At 42.4% G+C, this 17,954-nt stretch overlaps 9 protein-coding genes and 1 long non-coding RNA gene across 16 annotated transcripts; 6 read left to right on the top strand and 4 right to left on the bottom strand.

The window, feature by feature from the left end:
* Positions 1–140: 140 nt before the first annotated feature.
* LOC135144084 (immunoglobulin domain-containing protein oig-4-like) lies at positions 141–3,110 on the top strand. Of its 4 annotated transcripts, XM_064076078.1 has the most exons (4): positions 1,768–1,988; positions 2,045–2,145; positions 2,713–2,862; positions 2,909–3,110. In XM_064076078.1, exons 1-4 carry the CDS (start codon positions 1,913–1,915, stop codon positions 3,065–3,067), a joined length of 486 nt encoding a protein of 161 aa, XP_063932148.1. In that variant the 5' UTR covers positions 1,768–1,912; the 3' UTR covers positions 3,068–3,110. The 4 variants fall into 4 exon arrangements, with proteins under 4 accessions (XP_063932149.1, XP_063932151.1, XP_063932150.1 ...); XM_064076079.1 differs by lacking the exons at positions 1,768–1,988; positions 2,045–2,145 and adding an exon at positions 141–197 and having other exon boundaries at positions 2,647–2,862; XM_064076081.1 differs by lacking the exons at positions 1,768–1,988; positions 2,045–2,145 and adding an exon at positions 420–511.
* LOC135144076 (procollagen-lysine,2-oxoglutarate 5-dioxygenase) lies at positions 721–6,720 on the bottom strand. 2 transcript variants are annotated; one of them, XM_064076061.1, is made up of 8 exons: positions 6,620–6,720; positions 6,465–6,569; positions 4,756–5,325; positions 4,359–4,705; positions 4,187–4,308; positions 3,905–4,132; positions 1,448–1,772; positions 721–1,398 (listed from the first exon to the last, which is right to left on the bottom strand). In XM_064076061.1, exons 1-8 carry the CDS (start codon positions 6,666–6,668, stop codon positions 862–864), a joined length of 2,283 nt encoding a protein of 760 aa, XP_063932131.1. In that variant the 5' UTR covers positions 6,669–6,720; the 3' UTR covers positions 721–861. The 2 variants fall into 2 exon arrangements, with proteins under 2 accessions (XP_063932131.1, XP_063932132.1); XM_064076062.1 differs by lacking the exons at positions 6,465–6,569; positions 6,620–6,720 and adding an exon at positions 6,185–6,373.
* LOC135144085 (immunoglobulin domain-containing protein oig-4) lies at positions 3,154–3,909 on the top strand. Its single transcript, XM_064076082.1, has 4 exons — positions 3,154–3,359; positions 3,411–3,482; positions 3,528–3,677; positions 3,722–3,909. Exons 1-4 carry the CDS (start codon positions 3,258–3,260, stop codon positions 3,878–3,880), a joined length of 483 nt encoding a protein of 160 aa, XP_063932152.1. The 5' UTR covers positions 3,154–3,257; the 3' UTR covers positions 3,881–3,909.
* Positions 6,721–7,183: 463 nt separating the features above from the next.
* LOC135143994 (guanine nucleotide-binding protein subunit beta-2) lies at positions 7,184–9,066 on the top strand. Its single transcript, XM_064075912.1, has 5 exons — positions 7,184–7,333; positions 7,747–8,026; positions 8,082–8,247; positions 8,297–8,498; positions 8,743–9,066. The coding sequence occupies exons 1-5, from the start codon at positions 7,262–7,264 to the stop codon at positions 9,064–9,066; spliced, it is 1,044 nt and encodes a 347-aa protein (XP_063931982.1). The 5' UTR covers positions 7,184–7,261.
* LOC135143992 (antichymotrypsin-2-like) lies at positions 8,504–10,816 on the bottom strand. The gene is made up of 3 exons (XM_064075910.1): positions 9,726–10,816; positions 9,523–9,676; positions 8,504–9,280 (listed from the first exon to the last, which is right to left on the bottom strand). The coding sequence occupies exons 1-3, from the start codon at positions 10,572–10,574 to the stop codon at positions 9,123–9,125; spliced, it is 1,161 nt and encodes a 386-aa protein (XP_063931980.1). The 5' UTR covers positions 10,575–10,816; the 3' UTR covers positions 8,504–9,122.
* LOC135143995 (uncharacterized) lies at positions 10,811–11,563 on the top strand. The gene is made up of 3 exons (XR_010282964.1): positions 10,811–11,274; positions 11,321–11,403; positions 11,455–11,563. It is a non-coding gene; the product is annotated as an uncharacterized LOC135143995 (long non-coding RNA).
* Positions 11,281–13,017, bottom strand: LOC135143993 (serine protease inhibitor 42Dd-like). Its single transcript, XM_064075911.1, has 3 exons — positions 12,043–13,017; positions 11,856–11,997; positions 11,281–11,811 (listed from the first exon to the last, which is right to left on the bottom strand). The coding sequence occupies exons 1-3, from the start codon at positions 12,907–12,909 to the stop codon at positions 11,663–11,665; spliced, it is 1,158 nt and encodes a 385-aa protein (XP_063931981.1). The 5' UTR covers positions 12,910–13,017; the 3' UTR covers positions 11,281–11,662.
* A 258-nt stretch (positions 13,018–13,275) lies between these two features.
* On the bottom strand, positions 13,276–14,745 carry LOC135144017 (antichymotrypsin-2-like). Its single transcript, XM_064075939.1, has 3 exons — positions 13,709–14,745; positions 13,516–13,660; positions 13,276–13,471 (listed from the first exon to the last, which is right to left on the bottom strand). Exons 1-3 carry the CDS (start codon positions 14,573–14,575, stop codon positions 13,323–13,325), a joined length of 1,161 nt encoding a protein of 386 aa, XP_063932009.1. The 5' UTR covers positions 14,576–14,745; the 3' UTR covers positions 13,276–13,322.
* A 7-nt stretch (positions 14,746–14,752) lies between these two features.
* Positions 14,753–16,129, top strand: LOC135144018 (serpin B3-like). The gene is made up of 3 exons (XM_064075940.1): positions 14,753–15,703; positions 15,750–15,888; positions 15,938–16,129. Exons 1-3 carry the CDS (start codon positions 14,861–14,863, stop codon positions 16,105–16,107), a joined length of 1,152 nt encoding a protein of 383 aa, XP_063932010.1. The 5' UTR covers positions 14,753–14,860; the 3' UTR covers positions 16,108–16,129.
* Positions 16,130–16,244: 115 nt separating this feature from the next.
* On the top strand, positions 16,245–17,796 carry LOC135144016 (serine protease inhibitor 3/4-like). Of its 3 annotated transcripts, none has more exons than XM_064075937.1 (3): positions 16,245–17,204; positions 17,255–17,402; positions 17,515–17,796. In XM_064075937.1, the coding sequence occupies exons 1-3, from the start codon at positions 16,335–16,337 to the stop codon at positions 17,604–17,606; spliced, it is 1,110 nt and encodes a 369-aa protein (XP_063932007.1). In that variant the 5' UTR covers positions 16,245–16,334; the 3' UTR covers positions 17,607–17,796. The 3 variants fall into 3 exon arrangements, with proteins under 3 accessions (XP_063932007.1, XP_063932006.1, XP_063932008.1); XM_064075936.1 differs by having other exon boundaries at positions 17,455–17,796; XM_064075938.1 differs by having other exon boundaries at positions 17,442–17,575.
* Positions 17,797–17,954: the final 158 nt, after the last annotated feature.

Genomic DNA, 17,954 nt, shown 5'->3' with positions numbered 1-17,954 from the left:
AACACCAGAATCAGTCCATCAACACGCCAAGTCTGTCCCATTTTCAATCTGATACCAGCGTATGTAGAAATGTAATTGGATTAATGTTACCTGCATTAATCATGGGTCGAGCACGCGATGATTCTTGACACACGTGTGACATGCCGGTTGACATGTGTCAAGTGTCATCACGAGTGACAGCTGCTTGTTTGATTTCTGTGAGTAGTTTATTTATTGATAAGGTAAACGGTGCGTACGACCCACCGGATTTGTTGGTTAGATAAACTCACCTTTATTTTTTGGGAGTCGAAATTTTTTTGCATTCCTAGGAAAACGTGGGGGCGACGGATGCGTTATTTCTCACATTGTTTTTTTTTACGTTTGAATTTGTATTTTTGGAGATGAGTGTTAATTTTCGCAGGACGTTACGCTCACAAAAGCTGCGAACAACTGACCGGCGATGTCACTTCCTAAAATGAAAACAGACGAGGATGAGGGAAGACGATGTAAAGAGAGACGGAGACACGATTGCGTAGGTGTATTGTTGGTTGCCTATACACACCAAACGCCATATATTTTTTTTTCCAAAATTCAACCTTATTTCTTAATTTTTTTCATAAATGAATAAGAATAGTTTTTAAAACCACGTTTTTGTGATATAAAAATTACAAAACCAATTTTTATACAACCAAACATAAAAGTAATATCCCTCTGTCCCTCAGCCACAACAAAACACCCCCCTTTTGCGAAAATACACGTTTTTATTAAATTAATAAACATCCATTACAAAAGTTATGTACAACGGCAGTAAATTAAACGCAAATCTATTATCAGATCTATAAAAAAAATAGCAAGTAGTGCACAATCTCATCTAGAAGCTTTCTACGGGTCGACGAACGCAATCATGATATATCTAATGCCCTTGGTGACCACCAACCCTTCGTGGTAGTGCGTCAACCTGCCTGGGTGCATCAACAACCACCCTGGTTTGGTGTCCACGACGCTGCAGTTGTACCTAATGAACCTGCAGCCGCCGCCTTCATAATCCTCTCCTCTCCGATTCAGCGCTATGTTGATAGTATAAGTGGAGCTGTCATGGTGGGGTCTCAGCGACGGCTGCTCTCCTGGCTTGTACCTCACGACGAAGTTCATCAAGGATCTCGGTGGGTCGTGGAAGTACCCCAGGAAAACGTGCTCCTGTAAAGGCCGGACGTACTTCCTGAGGAATTCCAACCAGTGGCTCTCCCAGCCCACTTGGTTCATGTGGATGTCGCGCGTGGGGACGGCCTCGTAGCCGCCTTCGAGGCGCGTGTCTTGGTTGCTGCCGTCCGACCACTTCCCGAAAGCCTCCATCATGTTGATCAGGCTGGTGCAGAAGCGGGGGCTGACGATCGGGAACCAGTACACGTCGGGACATGGCTGAAAACAATCTTTGTTATGTTTATGTAATTGGTGACGACGACGTTACCTGCGCGTTCTTCTTGTCTGGGTTAAAGCTCTCAGGGTACTCCTCGTGTATGAACCTGTCCTCCCAATCTCTTTCGTTGTCGAAAATCTGGTACATCTCCGGCTCAGTCCTCGTCACGTCGTACGTCTCTGGATTAACCAAGTGGCCGAAATCGACCCGGTTCGACACGTACAAGAACACATCCAGGTCCCTCAAGTTGGCGCAGAACGCCATGTCCGCGTCCAGGTTGTCCTTGGCATAGTTCAACTTTGACCTGTCGTATTTCTTGAGAAGCGTCGCGTTAATGACGTAACTATTCCCAATGAACGGTACATTCCATAACCCTCTGGAACACGCAAAGAAAACAACATGATTAGCGCGCGTCCCCGTTCGGTAAGTAAATAATGGTCCAATTACGTACCCCATGGATGCGATTTTGATCGTTATCAACAAGTGCAGATTTTTATAACCGAGCGTGCATCCGAGATGCAAAAACTGGTCATCGTGATCTGTCTGTGCGTACTAACGTCATGCTGGGCGGCACGAGGCGGCGGACGAGGAGGTACCACCATAGAATGGAGAGTACTGGACGGTACTTGATTATAAACTGATTATTAGGGAAGCACGGGAGGGGAAGAGGGCGATACTTCAACAATCGGGTACCACCGGTGATTCAGCACAGGAACCCGGCCTCGGCCAGCTACTACGAGAACAAAGATGTAAGGGTAAGAGCATGCACACGCGAAATCGTACAGCGCGGCCCGCAAAAATGTTATCACACTAGCGGCACGAAAACTATTACTTTGACAGATGACACACAATTAGGCCGGCGAGCGAAGCGCACGACACATCGACAGTGCATCTAATTGTAACTGTAAAGAAGGATCGTACACAAAATACAGATTCAAAAATTCATCGAATCCTGTGGTTCCTCTACTTTCTTATTTTTTAACCGTTTGTTTTTCAAGACTTTTATCGTTCTCGTCTCTCCACGTTTTCCGAGGGCTAATTCTTCCGTCTCAATTTAAAATCTATTAATTTCTTGGGATTTTCCATGATCTTTACGTTCTTCTCAACAACTTGATTTTCTGTATTTTCAAATTAAAAGTGTTTGACTGTTTTTCAGAAACTTGATTCTTTGATTGTTAAAAACAAATTCTAAATAAAGTGCTCGTCGAAGCCAAAAAAAACAGATTTCTCTTAAAACCTCTTCTTTCAAGCACACTCACCACTTGTACGATTTCGCGTGTTACCCTCTCGAACACTCTCCAGCGTCCTCCTTCCAGGGTGCGAAGATCGTCAAAGCCAGCCACTTCGAGCTGGAGTACATGCTCGGCCGCAAGATTACCTTCTTCTGCATGGCCCAGGGCTACCCCCGGCCCGAGATCACCTGGTTCAAGGACGGCATCGAACTCTACGCGCACAAGTTCTTTCAGGTTCGAGACTCTTTTAAGCATTTCCCGTGGTAATTTTGTGGCGCAGGTGCACGAGTGGCCCCTCGGCAACGACACCGTCAAGAGCAAGATGGAGATCGACCCAACCACCCAGAAGGACGCCGGCTACTACGAGTGCCAGGCCAACAACAAGTACGCAATCGACACTCGAGGTTTCCGCACCGACTACGTTATGATCGCTTACTGAATGTAGATTTTTAAGTCGAATAAAGGATGTAGTTTGTGGAAGATTTCCATTTGTTTCATTATCGCGCTATGCTAAAACTAATTCGGTGCAATCCGACAATTGAGACGAATTACGGGCAATCTGTGCACCGAGGGGGACTAATGAATTTTTCTATAACGTTCGCAGATTTGATAGAGAACGGTTCGTCGAAATGAGGGCTGCTGTTCTCTGTGTCGTGGTTCTGGTGCTCGCGGGGCTAGTGGGGGATGTGCAGGGCCGCCGGGGGCGCGCGAGGTCGAGGACCAAGTCGAAGGTACCACCGGAGGGGGTGAAAACCGCATCCAACTTAACTTGTTGTTTGTAGGTGCAACTGGGGCTACCGATCACGGGGAAATATAGGGACCCGGAGTCAGACCAGTACTACAATAACAATAACGTGAGTACGACGGCTGGTATGACCGTGGCTAACGTTGCGTTGTAGGGAGCTAAAATTACGCTAGCGTCGCACTTCGATTACGAGTACGTGTTGGGGCACAAAATCGCGTTCGTGTGCGTGGCCAAGGGCAGACCGCGGCCCCACATCACGTGGTACAAAGATGGCAGCGAGATCTTCACCCATCTGTACCTCAACGTAAGTACTTCCGTCCGAAATTCTCCTCTCACTTTAGATCGTAGATACACGAGTGGACTATGGGAGAGGACGGGATCAAGAGCAAGCTCGAAATAGACCCGGCGACCCAAATGGACGCCGGGATTTACGAGTGTACGGCAGACAACATGTATTCTATTGACCGTCGGTCTTTCAAGACCGATTTCAGTATTGTATTTGATTGATTGTGTGATAAATAAAGTGCTAACCTCTTCTCGTTGTGTACTATGTCCATGTAGTCGTTGGAGCGGGCGTAGAACCCATCCTTGGTCAAGGCGCCCCAGAAGTTGCTCCAGGCTTTGCCCGGACGAACCAACAGGGGGGCCACGACGGTCCTATTTTGTTCGATCAGTAGACGCATTGTGTGAGGGTTGTCCAAATGGGCGACGGAGTCCACGGAAAAGTAAAAATCGCAGTTCTTGGACAAGCACTGGTCCCTTAAAAACCGAAAATGCAAAGTCTGTCTTTACCCCCAGGTAGTACCGACTTACAGAGACAAGTCCCTAGCAGCCCACTCGGTGGTACCGTCCTCGGGCGTAATATCCTTGACGGAGTGATACTCCGAACCGTGCTTCTCAAGAAACTCCTTCACCAAAGTCGAGTGGTACTTCATCTAGAAACCTTAAGAGTGAAACCTTCATCAAAAAGACACCAGGTTTTTACCGTATTGTGAACGAAAAGATCGATGCGTTTCTTCGGGTACTCCTGGGCGTGAATCTTCTGCAACTGCTCTTCCAAGAATGGAGTATTCTGCTCGATAAAAACGGCAAGGAACACCCTCGGCATCTCCCCGGCCCTCTTCTTCTCCAAATCTATATGTCCCTCCTTACAACTAACGCACCCCTCCACCGAGTTCCACGAATTCGCCAAATAATTGCCCATTTGGGTCAACGCAACCTTCGACGGCCCATTCCCATGCAAAATCAACGGCTCCGTGTGGTACATCACATTCCTAATCTTGTACTCCTCGGGCCCCTCCTTCCCCTTCACCTCAAACACCTCCACCTCATCTACAACCAAACTCCTGCATTACCCCCACCTCTCTCCCCTCCCTACTTACTGATTGCCCCATTTAAGTTCTGGAACAGCGCGCTCTTGTGGTCTAACTTGAACCCGACTTTCTTCCGCAGCGCCTCGTCCAGGTACGCTTTAGTGAAGAAGAGTTGGTCGTCGTCTTCGTCTTGAATGACGTCGTAGGACAGAACTTCCCAGAGATCGGGCGCGTAACCGACGTACAAGCCCGAGTTGAGGAACCTATTGCCTTCGGTGACTTCCGGATATTGGCGGGCGAGCTCCACATCAGGCCAACACGCGCTTTCGGAACCGAAGAGCACGCGAGCGTCGAAGGATTTGAATTTGTTCAGGATGGCGTCGAGTTTGTCTAAGAAGATGACGTCGTAGGCGTCCGTGAAAAGGACGATTTTGGTTTTGTCATGGCGGTGAGGCTCGAGAGCTTCTTTGAGAAGGTTGACTTTCCAGCCGCCGCCGGGGTGGTTCCTAATGTCATGGCCGCCTTTCCACTCTTGGCCGAAGCCGAGGAGGGTGGGGGAGATGTGGTAGGTTTGGGCCGAGTGGAGGTAGCGGCTGAGACCGTCGGTGGGGTGGCTGGCGACGGTGAAGACTAGAATATCTGGAAAAGAAGAAGTGGCGGCGGTTTTATTGTAGACTCGAGAAAGGGTTCAACTTGTAACAAAAATATTCAGCTATAGGACAAGAAAGAATGAAGAAAGAAAAATTGTGAAGGAAGTGAGAAGGAACGATAGAGTAAACGTTAAAAAAGCATTCATTAAAAAGATTCTACTGTCATAGTTCCTTAAATTAAATCATTGTTACTAACGAAATATAACTAATATTAAGTATCTAATAAACCGCCAATAGGCGACAAACAGATGGCAATGAAACATAAGTCATCTCAAATTCTAAACCTTGCCAACAAGGCAATTGCTGAAATTCAGCCAACTGCGATTCGATTTTAACGACGTTCAATACTTCGGAACCGTCGATTGCGAACCCTATTAATCATTTTCGGTAAATTAAGAAAAAAAACCACAACGACTACTACCACGTAGGAATAATAATAAGAATGATACAATTCAATTCCCCATTAAAACGATCTATTTAAGCAACATACCGAGCACATCTGTTAAATAATTTAACCCGGCCGACTACGAACACACAGTTTTTTTCACAAAGCCTCCGGAAATCTCTTGCCCAGCAACAAAATCGGCCTCATTCCCAAAATGCGATTATTTTTATCGCTTCTTCGCAACTTTATCACATTTCCGCGTATTCTTCAGTAATTATCCCGGAAATAGGTCGATGACATAATGTAAACAAATAAGATTTGATGCGTACGTGACCTGATCGAACTGCCACGAACGGCACCACTTAATTAAGCCAAAAAGAAATGCGGAATAAAAAAATGTACTGTTACATTTACCCTTCGTTCCAGATTTGTTTATAAAAAAATTGGGTTATGTTCAACTTACCGTTATTTGTTTCACTAATAGCACCCGAAATTAAAGCAAACAGTAAAGCCAGCGTTACGTAAGGAAACATTTTTTTTATAGTACGTCTTGCAGTCGAATTTTTTTAAAATTACGTCAATTTGTATTTACAAGAGCAAAAACTTAACCCACCACCTTCGTCTTTTATATGGCACTGTGAGTTATGTTGGTAGCCGTACTGTGGTTGTACGTCTACGCCGTAGGGGCGTGACCAACGTGACGCAACAAAAATTTGAAAAAGCGGCGCCTATTTTACAATTACCTGGTTTTTCGACATCTGTGGCGTTTTCGTTTAGAATTTTGGTATAAGCGTTATGGGGGACATTTTCGCATGTTTGTGCGTCAATATTGCATTGGTCAAGCTCTCCTAAAAAAAAAAAAAATTATGAATATGTTTAGCGTGAGGATAAGTTTTACCTGTTGCCAATGTTGATAGCGTTAGAAGTGTTACGACCTGTGTCAACATCTTGGCGGTCTCTGAACAAATAACGATTTCTGCGGTCTGTAAATGGTAAAAGTGACTAATTCGCAAAGCCACCGGACCAAGAAATTGTACAATAAAAGCCAATTTCCACAGTTACCGAGAAAACTAACAGAATCGCTTTTTTCTTATCTCCGCTGAAAAACAGTTACGATTGCAGAAGCGAAACATATGTATATGAAACAGAACAAAATTTCTGCCGCAAAATGTACATATCTTTACTGTTCTTTATCGCTGTTCGCGCCAACATTATCTAATAAATCGTACGTAACGATTTTTACGCGCAATCATGCGAATAAAATTCTATCGATCGATGAAAGTAACTTTTTTTCAATTTCTCCGAATCTGCACATTTCCCTTCCCTCCCCTGCCGTCACTAATCTAATAATAATTTTCGAAAATCCATGAACTTTGCGAACAAAATCAATAAGTGGGTTAAAATAACACATGTAGGGTATCGCACGTTTATAAAACCAACTTATTGAATTAAAACTAATTAGATTACATGGTTGGCTTCTGGTCACTTCCCAGTTGCCAAGATACTCTCAGGTGGTGTGAAAGAGTGGTGAGGTGCAGCAATGGCGCCCAAGAACGACCCCGAACTTGCGACTTTGCGCAAAGAACTGGAGGAATTGTACAACACCCTGAAGGTAAACGGAATATTGGTTTTGTTTCTGGATTTGTTTCGACTAGAGTTCTACGAAGAGTTAAAGAATTGTTTTTCACCTATTTAATAATGTTTATGACGACAGGATATTTAGCCTGCAACAGTAAATTCATTTTTAAATTGTTTATTTCTGGTTAGATCATTTAACAGTTGATACTGTTCTAATTGGAGTTACGTGATCTTAAATTTTTTATTTTGTTTTTGCATCCTTCTGTCATCTCACTTTTTACTCTTGTCTTTATTCAGTTATATTTTGATTATAGAAATAATAAAAATAGTGTAAAATAAAAGCATTACATCTTATTTTAACACCCAGAAATCTGGGCTCTGTTGGTAAATTCTGGGTAACTTTTGATGGCGTAGCATTTTCTGACAATCTATTTTTGTTTTTTGCAGGAAGAGCAGAAGAAGCAGCAAGACACGACCCTGGAATCGGCATGCGGCGGCGTGGCCGACGCCCCCCGAGTCAAAATCACCACAAAGAAACTAATGAAGGGGCACCTGAACAAAGTCAATTCTGTCCACTATAGTGGAGACAGCCGCCACTGCGTCACCGGCTCCCTGGACGGCAAGCTCATCATCTGGGACACCTACACCGGGAACAAAATGCAGATCATTCCGTTGCGGTCTGCATGGGTGATGAGCGTCGCGTACGCCCAATCCGGGAATTTTGTTGGTACTTAATTTTTCGCTTTGATGAAAAAATTAAAAAAAACAGAGATGGGTTTCAGCCTGCGGCGGCATGGACAACATGTGTACCATCTACGACCTGAATCACCGGGACGCGTCGGGGGTGGCGAAGATGGTACGCGAACTGGCTGGGTACGACGGGTTCTTGAGCTCTTGCAGGTTTCTGGGAGACAGGAACATCATCACGGGCTCGGGGGACATGAAGATGTGAGTAGGGTGGTTCAGACATTGGTGTTTGTACCACGTTTGTTTTTAGATGTAAATGGGACTTGGAAACTGGACGAAAAACGTCTGACTTTACCGCCCACAATGGTGACGTGGTCTCCATCAGTTTGTCACCTGATGGAAACAGCTTCATCACGGGAAGCGTCGACAAGACTTGCAGACTTTGGGACATGCGAGAGGACAAACCAAGACAGACCTTCTTCGGTCACGAATCTGACGTCAATTCAGTTTGCGTAAGTCAAAAAACAACAAACCACAATTTTATTGAAAACTTCTAAACTACAAAATCCACAAATCGAAAATTTGGCGCAAAAACAGTCAAAATAGGTTGTACATCAGCAATCAATCCATCAACTCCATTTACACTATGTCGACTAGGTTATTTCCCCCTGGACTCCCAAAACTTGCCAAAACTAGCAGCTGATGTACGACTTCTTAGGCACATGATAAAGCACTTTTTCGCCCGATTGGTTGCAGTTCCACCCCAGCGGTTACGCTTTCGCTACCGGTTCCGAGGACAAATCCGCTCGAATGTTCGACATCCGCAGCGACCAGGAGATCGCGCTCTTCAAGCCGCCGTCGGCCAGCAGCGGTTTCACTTCTTGCGGTTTGTCCCTCAGCGGCCGAATTTTGCTGTGCGGCTCGGACGACAACAACGTCCACATGTGGGACACGCTGAAGAACCAGCATAACGGGACGTTGTCTGGGCACGAGAACAGGGTCACTTCGCTGTCGGTGGCCCAGAGCGGGATCGCCGTGGTTACGGCCAGCTGGGACCAGAACGTGAGGGTTTGGGGTTAAGTTTACATGTATAATGAGAAAATATAATCTTCCGAGTAGCAGTCTTGGTTTGTTGCTTAGTGGCGGGGGTGGGACAGGCGGCCGTAGAAGAGAATGCTGGAGGCGTCGGCGTCTTTGCCGTGGGCGGCGAGCAGCATGAACACGGCGGGGTGGTCCACTTTGAACGTGACGGGCTGGGACTTGGTGGGGGCGCAGCCGAGCACCATAGCTGCTCCTGGAAAAAAAGTGATTTTAAAAGTTTCAGTTTTTTTTATTTCTGTCATTCCTTCATAACACTGGCCGCTTTTTATACAGGGTGTCCCAACATCTACTCTAAACTAGTGAACAAAGTCTTTGTTATAATATAACACAACTTATTTAGACTACCATTTACTCGCTAGACCGTTAGGACACCCTATTATATGCACCAGGTGTGCAAAAAATGCATGCTATAATTAAAAAAATCTAAATAATTACTTGTGGCTGCTGCCGCGACTGTCCCTCCTTCATTCACTTCTATGAACGCCTTCTGGACCACATCGCTCACAAAAATATTATCTTTAAGACTCGTGGTATCAAAGATGCCCTTAAAATTCGCCTCTTTGATGTCAAAAATGGACTTTAAACCCATCTGAAACAAAAAATAAGCAGTCCCATTAACCCCCAACCTTCCCACTTACTTCAGACAACACATTATTCAGCTCAATCGTCTCCTCCATCTTGAATTTTGGTAAATAGAGATGGACATCCGTCAATTTGGAATTTTTTCCAAGTTTACCAAAATCAGTTTTGGCCAATTTGGCTTCCAGCTTCTCTATATCGTTCTCCGTGGGCAAAATCACCATCATCTTCACATCGAACCCTTTATATGGTATTTCTATGATTTGAGCGTCCAGTTCCTCGTCTTGCACGTACCAGTAGTTCCCCTTCTGGTGCATCATTTTCACCCCAACCGAGTTCTTCTCCTCCACGAAAAACTCATCGTCTTTGGTAAAATTCTCTTTAAATTTCGACACCCATTCCCCCTTGAAGAAGATCGCGTTGACCACCAAAAGACTCAAATTCTTCTTAAACATCGCTTCGTTCACGATACTCTTGATGTTCTTCTGCGTCTTCTCCGCCACCCAGTCGTTCACGCTCTTCGCCGCCTTCGCCGCATCTTCCACCTTCAACTCCTCGAACTCTCCTTTGAAACTCTCCTCGATCCCTTTCGCGAACTCGCTCCGCACCTTCGCCTCTCCCTCGACTCCGTAGATTTTGTTGGCCGTCAACAGCGTGACCTGCTTAAACGCATTCAAGCGTTTTGTTACGGCCCTGTATCCTTCCGCTGTTGATTTAGCGTCCGGGTTGTTCAAGGTGTGCGCTAACACTTGCGCCGTGTCTCCTTGTGCGCCTTGGTGCAACATGGAAAGAACCGCATGGATGCTGATGGGCGAGAAGAAAACGTTACCTTTTTTGCGCGCCAGAATTGCGTAAAGGTTTTTGGTGAAAGCGGCGTTGGCTTGCAGGATCTGGTTTTCTGGGTTCATCTCGACGTGGTTATTGATTCGGCCGGTTTTGGAAGCAGGAAAGTCGGAAGACTCGACGGAACTGAATTGTTGATTGCGGTTTTATTTTTTGCGCAATCGCAGCTTTGGGGGAAATGTTGCGGTTGTTGATTCAAGGTTTTGTTAATTAGGAGTCGTATTTTAGAATGATGTGTTTATGGAGGTGTGTGTACCTTTGTTAATTTAATTTGGGGGATTTTTATGTCAGAGAATGGGTGTGGGAATGCGGCCCGAGAATTGGGTCAAAATGGGCGGAAAAGTTTTACAAGGAGTCGGTGACTCATTGATTGAAAGTTATTAATTGTTGGTTGGGTACTGGAATGGATGACACACTTTGCACGTGACAACTGATGTTAGCTGAAGGATATCTGAGTTGAATCCAAAATGATGGTTATATTTGGGGGCTAAACTTTATGGCCGTTTCTTTTTTTATTCAATTAGTAATTATAATATTTGAAATAACAGTTAAATTTTAAAAATTTTCAAAGTTTTGTCACCTTATATCTTACAACTGAATAAATATAATTAATGGTAGTTATGCAACCATATATACACCAAGCCATCGATGTCAACTACCTATGTACTAATGAATTAATTTACTCATGTTTTGGAGGACAAAATATGCCCACAATTTCAAATATTTCCAAATAATTCCAACAACGACTGCAACGTTTTGAAGAAGGTAAGAAGACACATGAGATGACTTTGAAGTGGTTTCGTTATTTTAGATGGATTTTGGGCGGATTTTGACAAAGAGAAGGCAGGCTTTTCGGGGATAACACCCAAGACGTTCCATACCGGGCATTTTTGTGTTGGTAAAATTAACCAGAGGGTCTTTATTGATATCAACGAGGTGTTGTAGGTGAGATGAGGCAGAACTGGAGTTTGTTGTTGACTATCCGGACATCTTCATATTGGAACGGAGCTTTGGAGAAAGCATGAATATTTTGTTTTAGGGGAAACTTTCACACCTTCAGTATTAACTTTCTGTGTATTATACTTTACAATGTCTTATTTGTAAAAAACGATGTATATTAAAAAGTTTATTTCAAAATGTTCGAATTGCATTTTTAGTATCGCGGATGAGACAGCCTTCCACAAAATAAGACGTTAATGGCACCCTCCACATCAACAACTAGTAAAAACAGAGCAGGGTGATCAACAACGAAATCCACAGGTTCGTCCACCCATTTACCAGACTTTTTGGTTATTTTCATAACTACAAAAACCGATTAACGGTTGTCGGAACAAGTTACCAAGTACCTGAAACAGCTGCAGCTTCTACTCCCACTTCGTTCAAGTCTATGAAAGCTTTTTGGAGAACTTTTGCAACACATAATTCCTTACAAGTCTTTGACATTCCACTAAAATCAGCTTTCTGGCTGAATATATTCTCAAGTCCCATCTGCAATCAAAGTGCACTTTTTTCTTCGCATTGTTAAACACTCACCTGACTCAGAGCTTCGCCCAAATCCACGGTAATCTCCATCTTGAATTTCGGCAGTGAAAGAATTACGGACTCGAGAGTTAAATTTTCTACTAGTCGAGTAAAACCAAGATGACTTAATTTTTTTTCTAAAGATCTAATCCCGTTTCTTTCTTTTGGTAACACGACGACCATCCGCGCATTTGTGTTTTTGAACGGAAGAAGTACAATCTGTGCGTCCAGCTCTTCGTCATACTTATACAACCTGTCGTCCATTTTGTTCATCATCTCCACGTCCACTGAATTCTCTTCGTCGACGAAAAACTTCTCAGTGGTTGTACGTCCAGCAAGAAACTTGGTGCACCACGCACCTTTAAAATAAATAGCATTTATCAAAATCATCTTCGTGTCATCAGTTATAAAGTCTGGAGTAACAATATTTTTGATCTTTTCAGCGGTCTGCTTCTCCACCCACTGGTTGATATCCTTCACAACTTTATTCTTTTCCCGAAAATCTACACACTCCACTTCTGACGAAAAATATTCTTGAACGCTTCCAACGAAATTGTCTTCCAACTCTTCGTCTTTCTTGAAGTATATTTTGAAAGCTAAGTACACGAGGATGTCCACGAGCGACTTTAGACTTTCGGTGATGGCTCGGTAACCCACCGCTGTAACTTCAGCTTCTGGAATTTGAAGGACTTCTTCAATCACTTTTGCTGTCTCTTCTCTGGCTCCTTGGTGAGCCATGGAGATGACGGCGTGGACACTCAGCGGCGAAAAAAAGAGGTTTCCGCGTTCTTTGGCTAAGATTTGATACAACCGATTCGCGAAAGCTGCGTTTCCGTGAAGAACGACGCTTTGAGCTTTTGAAGGTTTTTCGTCGGCCATTTTGTCACTAAACTTCAATCTTGGTGGGTTAAAAGAAGCACGGTTTAGATACAAATGTATCCAAAGGAACTCAAATTGGTTACCACAATAAATAAGTTATAAATACAGACAAGGCGTGAGGCAATTTCACAGAGAGTATGCGCAAGTGATGCTTTTAAAATAATACTCAAAAAGTGTTTTTTGCTACTGCAACTATCTAACGCATTTTTTGTGATGGCACCAATTCTAAAAAAAAATCGTTTGTGTCCATGTCTGAATCCGCATTTTTAGCTAATTTTAATTTTCAGCATCGTGTGCAAATTATATAGCATCATATGTAAGGAGAAAATACGAATATTTTGTTTACTATCGTTAACAAATGAGTATTAACAATTTTTTATAAAACTATTCTAATTACATCCAGCAAAACATTTTTAGTAACACGGATGAGACAGTCGTCCACAAAATAGGATATTCATGATTCCTTTGACATCAGCAACTAGTAGAAACAGAGCCGGGTGATCAACAACGAAATCCACAGGTCCTTCTTGGTGCCAACCAGCCTTTTTGCTCATCTTCCCAACTACAAAAACCGATTAATTCTTGTCGAAACAAGCCATCTCGAACCTGAAACGGCTGCAGCTTCTGCTCCCCATTCGTTCAGATCTATGAAAGCTTTCTGAAAGACTTGTGTAACATATAATTCCGTACTACCAGTTTTTAACATCCCACTAAAATTCGCTTCCTGGCTGAATATGTTTTCAAGTCCCATCTGCAATCGAAATGCACATTATTTTTCGTGTTGCTATAAAACACTCACCTGTTTGAGTGTTTCGCTCAAATCTACGGTAGACTCCATTTTGAATTTCGGCATTGAAATAATTAATTGCTGGCTAGCTAAATTTTCTACTAGTCCTGTGAAACCAACATCACTTAATTTCCTTTCCAAAGATTTAATCCCGTTTCTATCTTTTGGTAACACGATGACCATTCGCACATTCACGCCTTGGAACAGGAACAGTGCAATCTGCGCCTCCAGCTCTTCATCGTACTTGTACAACCTATCGTCGATTTTATGCATCATCTGTACATCCACCGAATTCGTTTCATCCACAAAAAACTTCTCAGTTTTTGTAAGTTTTTCAGAAAACGGGAAAAACCATCTACCCTTAAAATATATAGAATTTATCAAAAGCATCATCGTGCCACCAGTTATGAAATCTGGAGTGAGAATATTTTTTATTTTCTCGTTGGTTTGTTTCTCCACCCACTGGTTAATGTCCTTCACGACTTGATACTTGTCCCGAAAATCTACACACTCGACTTCCGACGAAAAATGTTTCTGAATGTTTTCGACGAATGTGTCTTCCAATTCTAGACCTTTCTTGACGTAGATTTTGAAAGCCAAGTACACAAGGACGGCCATGAGCGACTTTAACTGTTCAGTGATGGCTCGGTAACCCTCCGCTGTAGCTTCGGCGTCTGGAATTTGAAGAACTTCTTCAATAGCTTTTGCTGTTTCTTCTCTTGCTCCTTGGTGAGCCATGGAGACGACGGCGTGGATACTCAGCGGCGAAAAAAAGAGGTTACCGGGTTCTTTAGCCAATATTTGATACAGCCGGTTCGTGAAAGCTGCGTTTCCTTGTAGAACAAGGTTCTGAACTTGTGGAGTTTGTGTATCCGCCATTCGTATATTATAAGAAGCACGGTTTAAAAGCAAATTTACCCAAAGAGACTGATCGTACTTAGCACAAGAAACAAAATATAAATATAGAGAAGGCGTGAGGTAATTTCAAACGGAGAATGCGCAAATGATGATCTTAAAATAGCAATCGAGAGTGTTTTTTGCCACTGCAAATATCTAACGCATTTCCCGTGATAACACCAGTTCTGAGAAAATAGTTTGTATGCATGTCTGAATCCGCATTTTTTTAACTAGTTTTAAGCTTCAACATCGTGTGCAAATTATACAATGTCTACCGTATCAACTCCTGCACCGGCGACACAAATCCTGCAATCAAGTATAACCTTCACCAGTAAACTTTACCAAATTTTAGCAAAGAAGCATGGGAATGTGTTCTTTTCGCCGATTAGCTTACATGCTGCCCTGGCAATGGTGTATATAGGAGCCCAAGAAGCAACAGCGACAATTTTAGAAGAAGTTCTTCAGTTTCCAGGAAAGGCATCTACAGCGTCGGGTTATAGATGGATTTTAAACCACTTGAGAACTACTAACGAAGTGAATTTGCACATTGTCAATAAAATGAATACCAGAGGAAAACAAATCTTTCTTGAAGAATTTAGCAAAAGTATGCAACAATATTTTGGTTCAGAGGTGGTAAATTTGGGTTTTAGAAGTAACAGTGAAGTGGTGAAACAAATCAACGAATGGGAAAAGCTTATTGACAAGGAAGTGTTGAACGAAAATACAGTTTTGTTTGTGTTAAGTACTTTTTATTTTAAAGCACCGTGGAATCACAGCTTTAAGGAAGATGAAACTGTGCTTCATCCCTTTTATCTGGATAATGACGAAGTAGTGGAAGTACAAATGATGCGAGGAGGAAAGCGCGGGTTTTATAAAGACGACGTCAAACTAAAATGTCAGATACTGTTTATACCCTACAAGGAACGATGGATCGAAATGGGAATTATCCTGCCTTGGGAAAAAAACGGGATTAAAGACCTGGAAGCTAAACTAGCAACTGTTAATTTTGCCGACGTAATTGTAAAAAATTTAACAGAAGAAAACCTGGATATCTCCTTGCCTAAATTTAAGTTTGAATATTCTTCTGATTTGGTCGACTCTTTCAAAGAAGTGAGTTAATTTTTCCGTTTGTCGCATTAACAACAGAGAATTTTAGATGGGTCTCGAGATCCTTTTTGACAAGAAAGCTAACTTAGACGGAGTTATTAAAACTGAAAATGGAGTGTCGTTATCAGTGGTCCATAAATGTTTCACTGAAGTCACCGAAGAAGGGATGGAAGCAGAAGAAATTAAAGGTAAAGCAGAAGGCACAACTTTCAACAAAGTAAAAAATATTACTTTTAGCGAGGTCAATCAAAAAGGGAAAATGTCGCGTAATAATACCTTTAACTGCTTTCGTGGTAGATCATCCTGCCATCTTCGTCCTTGTAGAAGGCAGAACTGAAAATATGAACATATTATACTGCGGAAGACTTTCTAACCCAAGTAGTGAGTCTGAAAAATTTCCACAATGAATAATGTAGATTTTTCATCGTGCAAAACAGTACGCAAAAATAAACGCAGTTAGTAATGGGAAAATGTTTTACTTAACTTTTGGACGAAATCCATCAGAATTTAGTTTCACTTTCGTGCATTTTTATCGGATGCTTGGAACATCTTAAATAACCTTCAACACCGAGCGTGCGCGAACACACATTACCGAAACTTCAGTTGCTTTACTTATCGTTTATTTCGTGTCGAAATGTCCAGCGGATTGACTCCTGCTGCGGCGCCACAAATCCTGCAAAGCAACACCGCCTTCACCGGAAAACTCTACAAAGTTTTATCAAAGAAACCCGGAAATGTGTTCTTTTCACCGTTCAGTGTTCACATTGCTCTAGCTATGTTGCATCAAGGTGCACGAAAAGACACAGCAAAAATTTTGGGAGAAGTTCTTGAAATTCCAGACGCCGAATCTGCAGCCGAGGGTTACAAATGGATCATAGATCAGTTGAAAAGTGTCCAAAGTGTTACTCTGCGTATTGCGAACAAAATCCACGTCAAACAGGACGAGGAGTTCATAGAAGAGTTTCAAAAGAGCGTTTGGAACAATTTCGATTCAGACCTGGAATCTCTGGATTTTGCGAACAGAAGGGAAACCGCAAAGAGTATTAATGACTGGGTGGAGGTAAAAACTTCTGGAAAAATAACAAACGTTGTCAATGAGAGTTCGATAAATTCAAATACAGCGCTATTTTTGCTGAACGCGATTTACTTTAAAGGGAACTGGTTAAACAAATTTACAAAAACTCTAACTGGAACTGAACCTTTCTATCTCGATGATCAACAAATAATACAAGTAGAAATGATGAAAGGGACCAAAAGGGTTTGGTACAAATTCGACAATGAATTAAATGCCACCATAATTCGTTTGCCATATAAAGGAAACGAAATCGAAATGGTGATATTTCTTCCAAAAGAGAGAAACGGAATTATAAACTTGGAAGACAAATTGTGGACTGTGGACGTTGATGATGTTATTAATAAAAATTTGCGCGGGGTAGAGGCAAATTTGTGGTTGCCCAAATTCAAATTCTCTACTTCTATGGATTTAGTGAGTCCTTTACACCAGGTATGGTGACGGTTTTGTCCTTATGTTTACTTGACTAACAATTGTTACAGATGGGACTCGACATAATCTTTGACAAGGAGAAGGTCGATTTTACAGGCATGCTTGTACCAAAATGTGAACGGTTATCTGTCGATAAAGTACTTCAGAAGGCATTCATCGATGTTAACGAAGAAGGGTCAGAAGCCGCTGCTGTTACAGGTAAAAATGAAATAACAACTTTTTGATTTTCTGTAATAGTGATATGTTGTAGTTGTCAGCATGATAAGGACAAAGTGTAATAGAAAGGTGCGTGTTATTGATATTGTTGTAGATCATCCTGCCATTTTCATGCTTGTAAAACGTGGAACGGAAGACGTCAACATACTTTTTTGTGGAAGACTTTACCATCCAGAGTATTTTTAAGTTGAAGATTGAGGTTGAAAAGCTAGATTTGGGCAAAAAACTTGACTGGCGACAATTTATGAAAGAGACACTATTAATACGTCTTTCTGTCAAAGAGTAATAAGAAAAGAGGTTATCGAATTTTTTGTACCTAATTCCTCTCGTTACATAACCGCTGAAAATAAATTATAATTTTCGATTAACTATAAAATACATTTTGTTATTTCACCTGAAACTTCCTTAACAAACTTTTAGGTTTTCTCTCCAGTATCTGTAGATCCCTGAAATCATAAGAGTATATTTTTTGCCATGACATGAACTTAATTCTAAATCTGACACGATCTAAATGCAAAAGATTTAGAAGTTCTG

The sequence above is a fragment of the Zophobas morio genome, unplaced genomic scaffold (assembly GCF_036711695.1).
Source record: "Zophobas morio isolate AGI-343-1 ecotype UQ-CSIRO unplaced genomic scaffold, CSIRO_AGI_Zmor_V1 ptg000081l, whole genome shotgun sequence".
NCBI classification, from domain to species: domain Eukaryota; kingdom Metazoa; phylum Arthropoda; class Insecta; order Coleoptera; family Tenebrionidae; genus Zophobas; species Zophobas morio.
The sequence above is the reverse complement of the archived record's forward strand: the minus strand, read 5'-3'. Positions and strand labels throughout refer to the sequence as shown.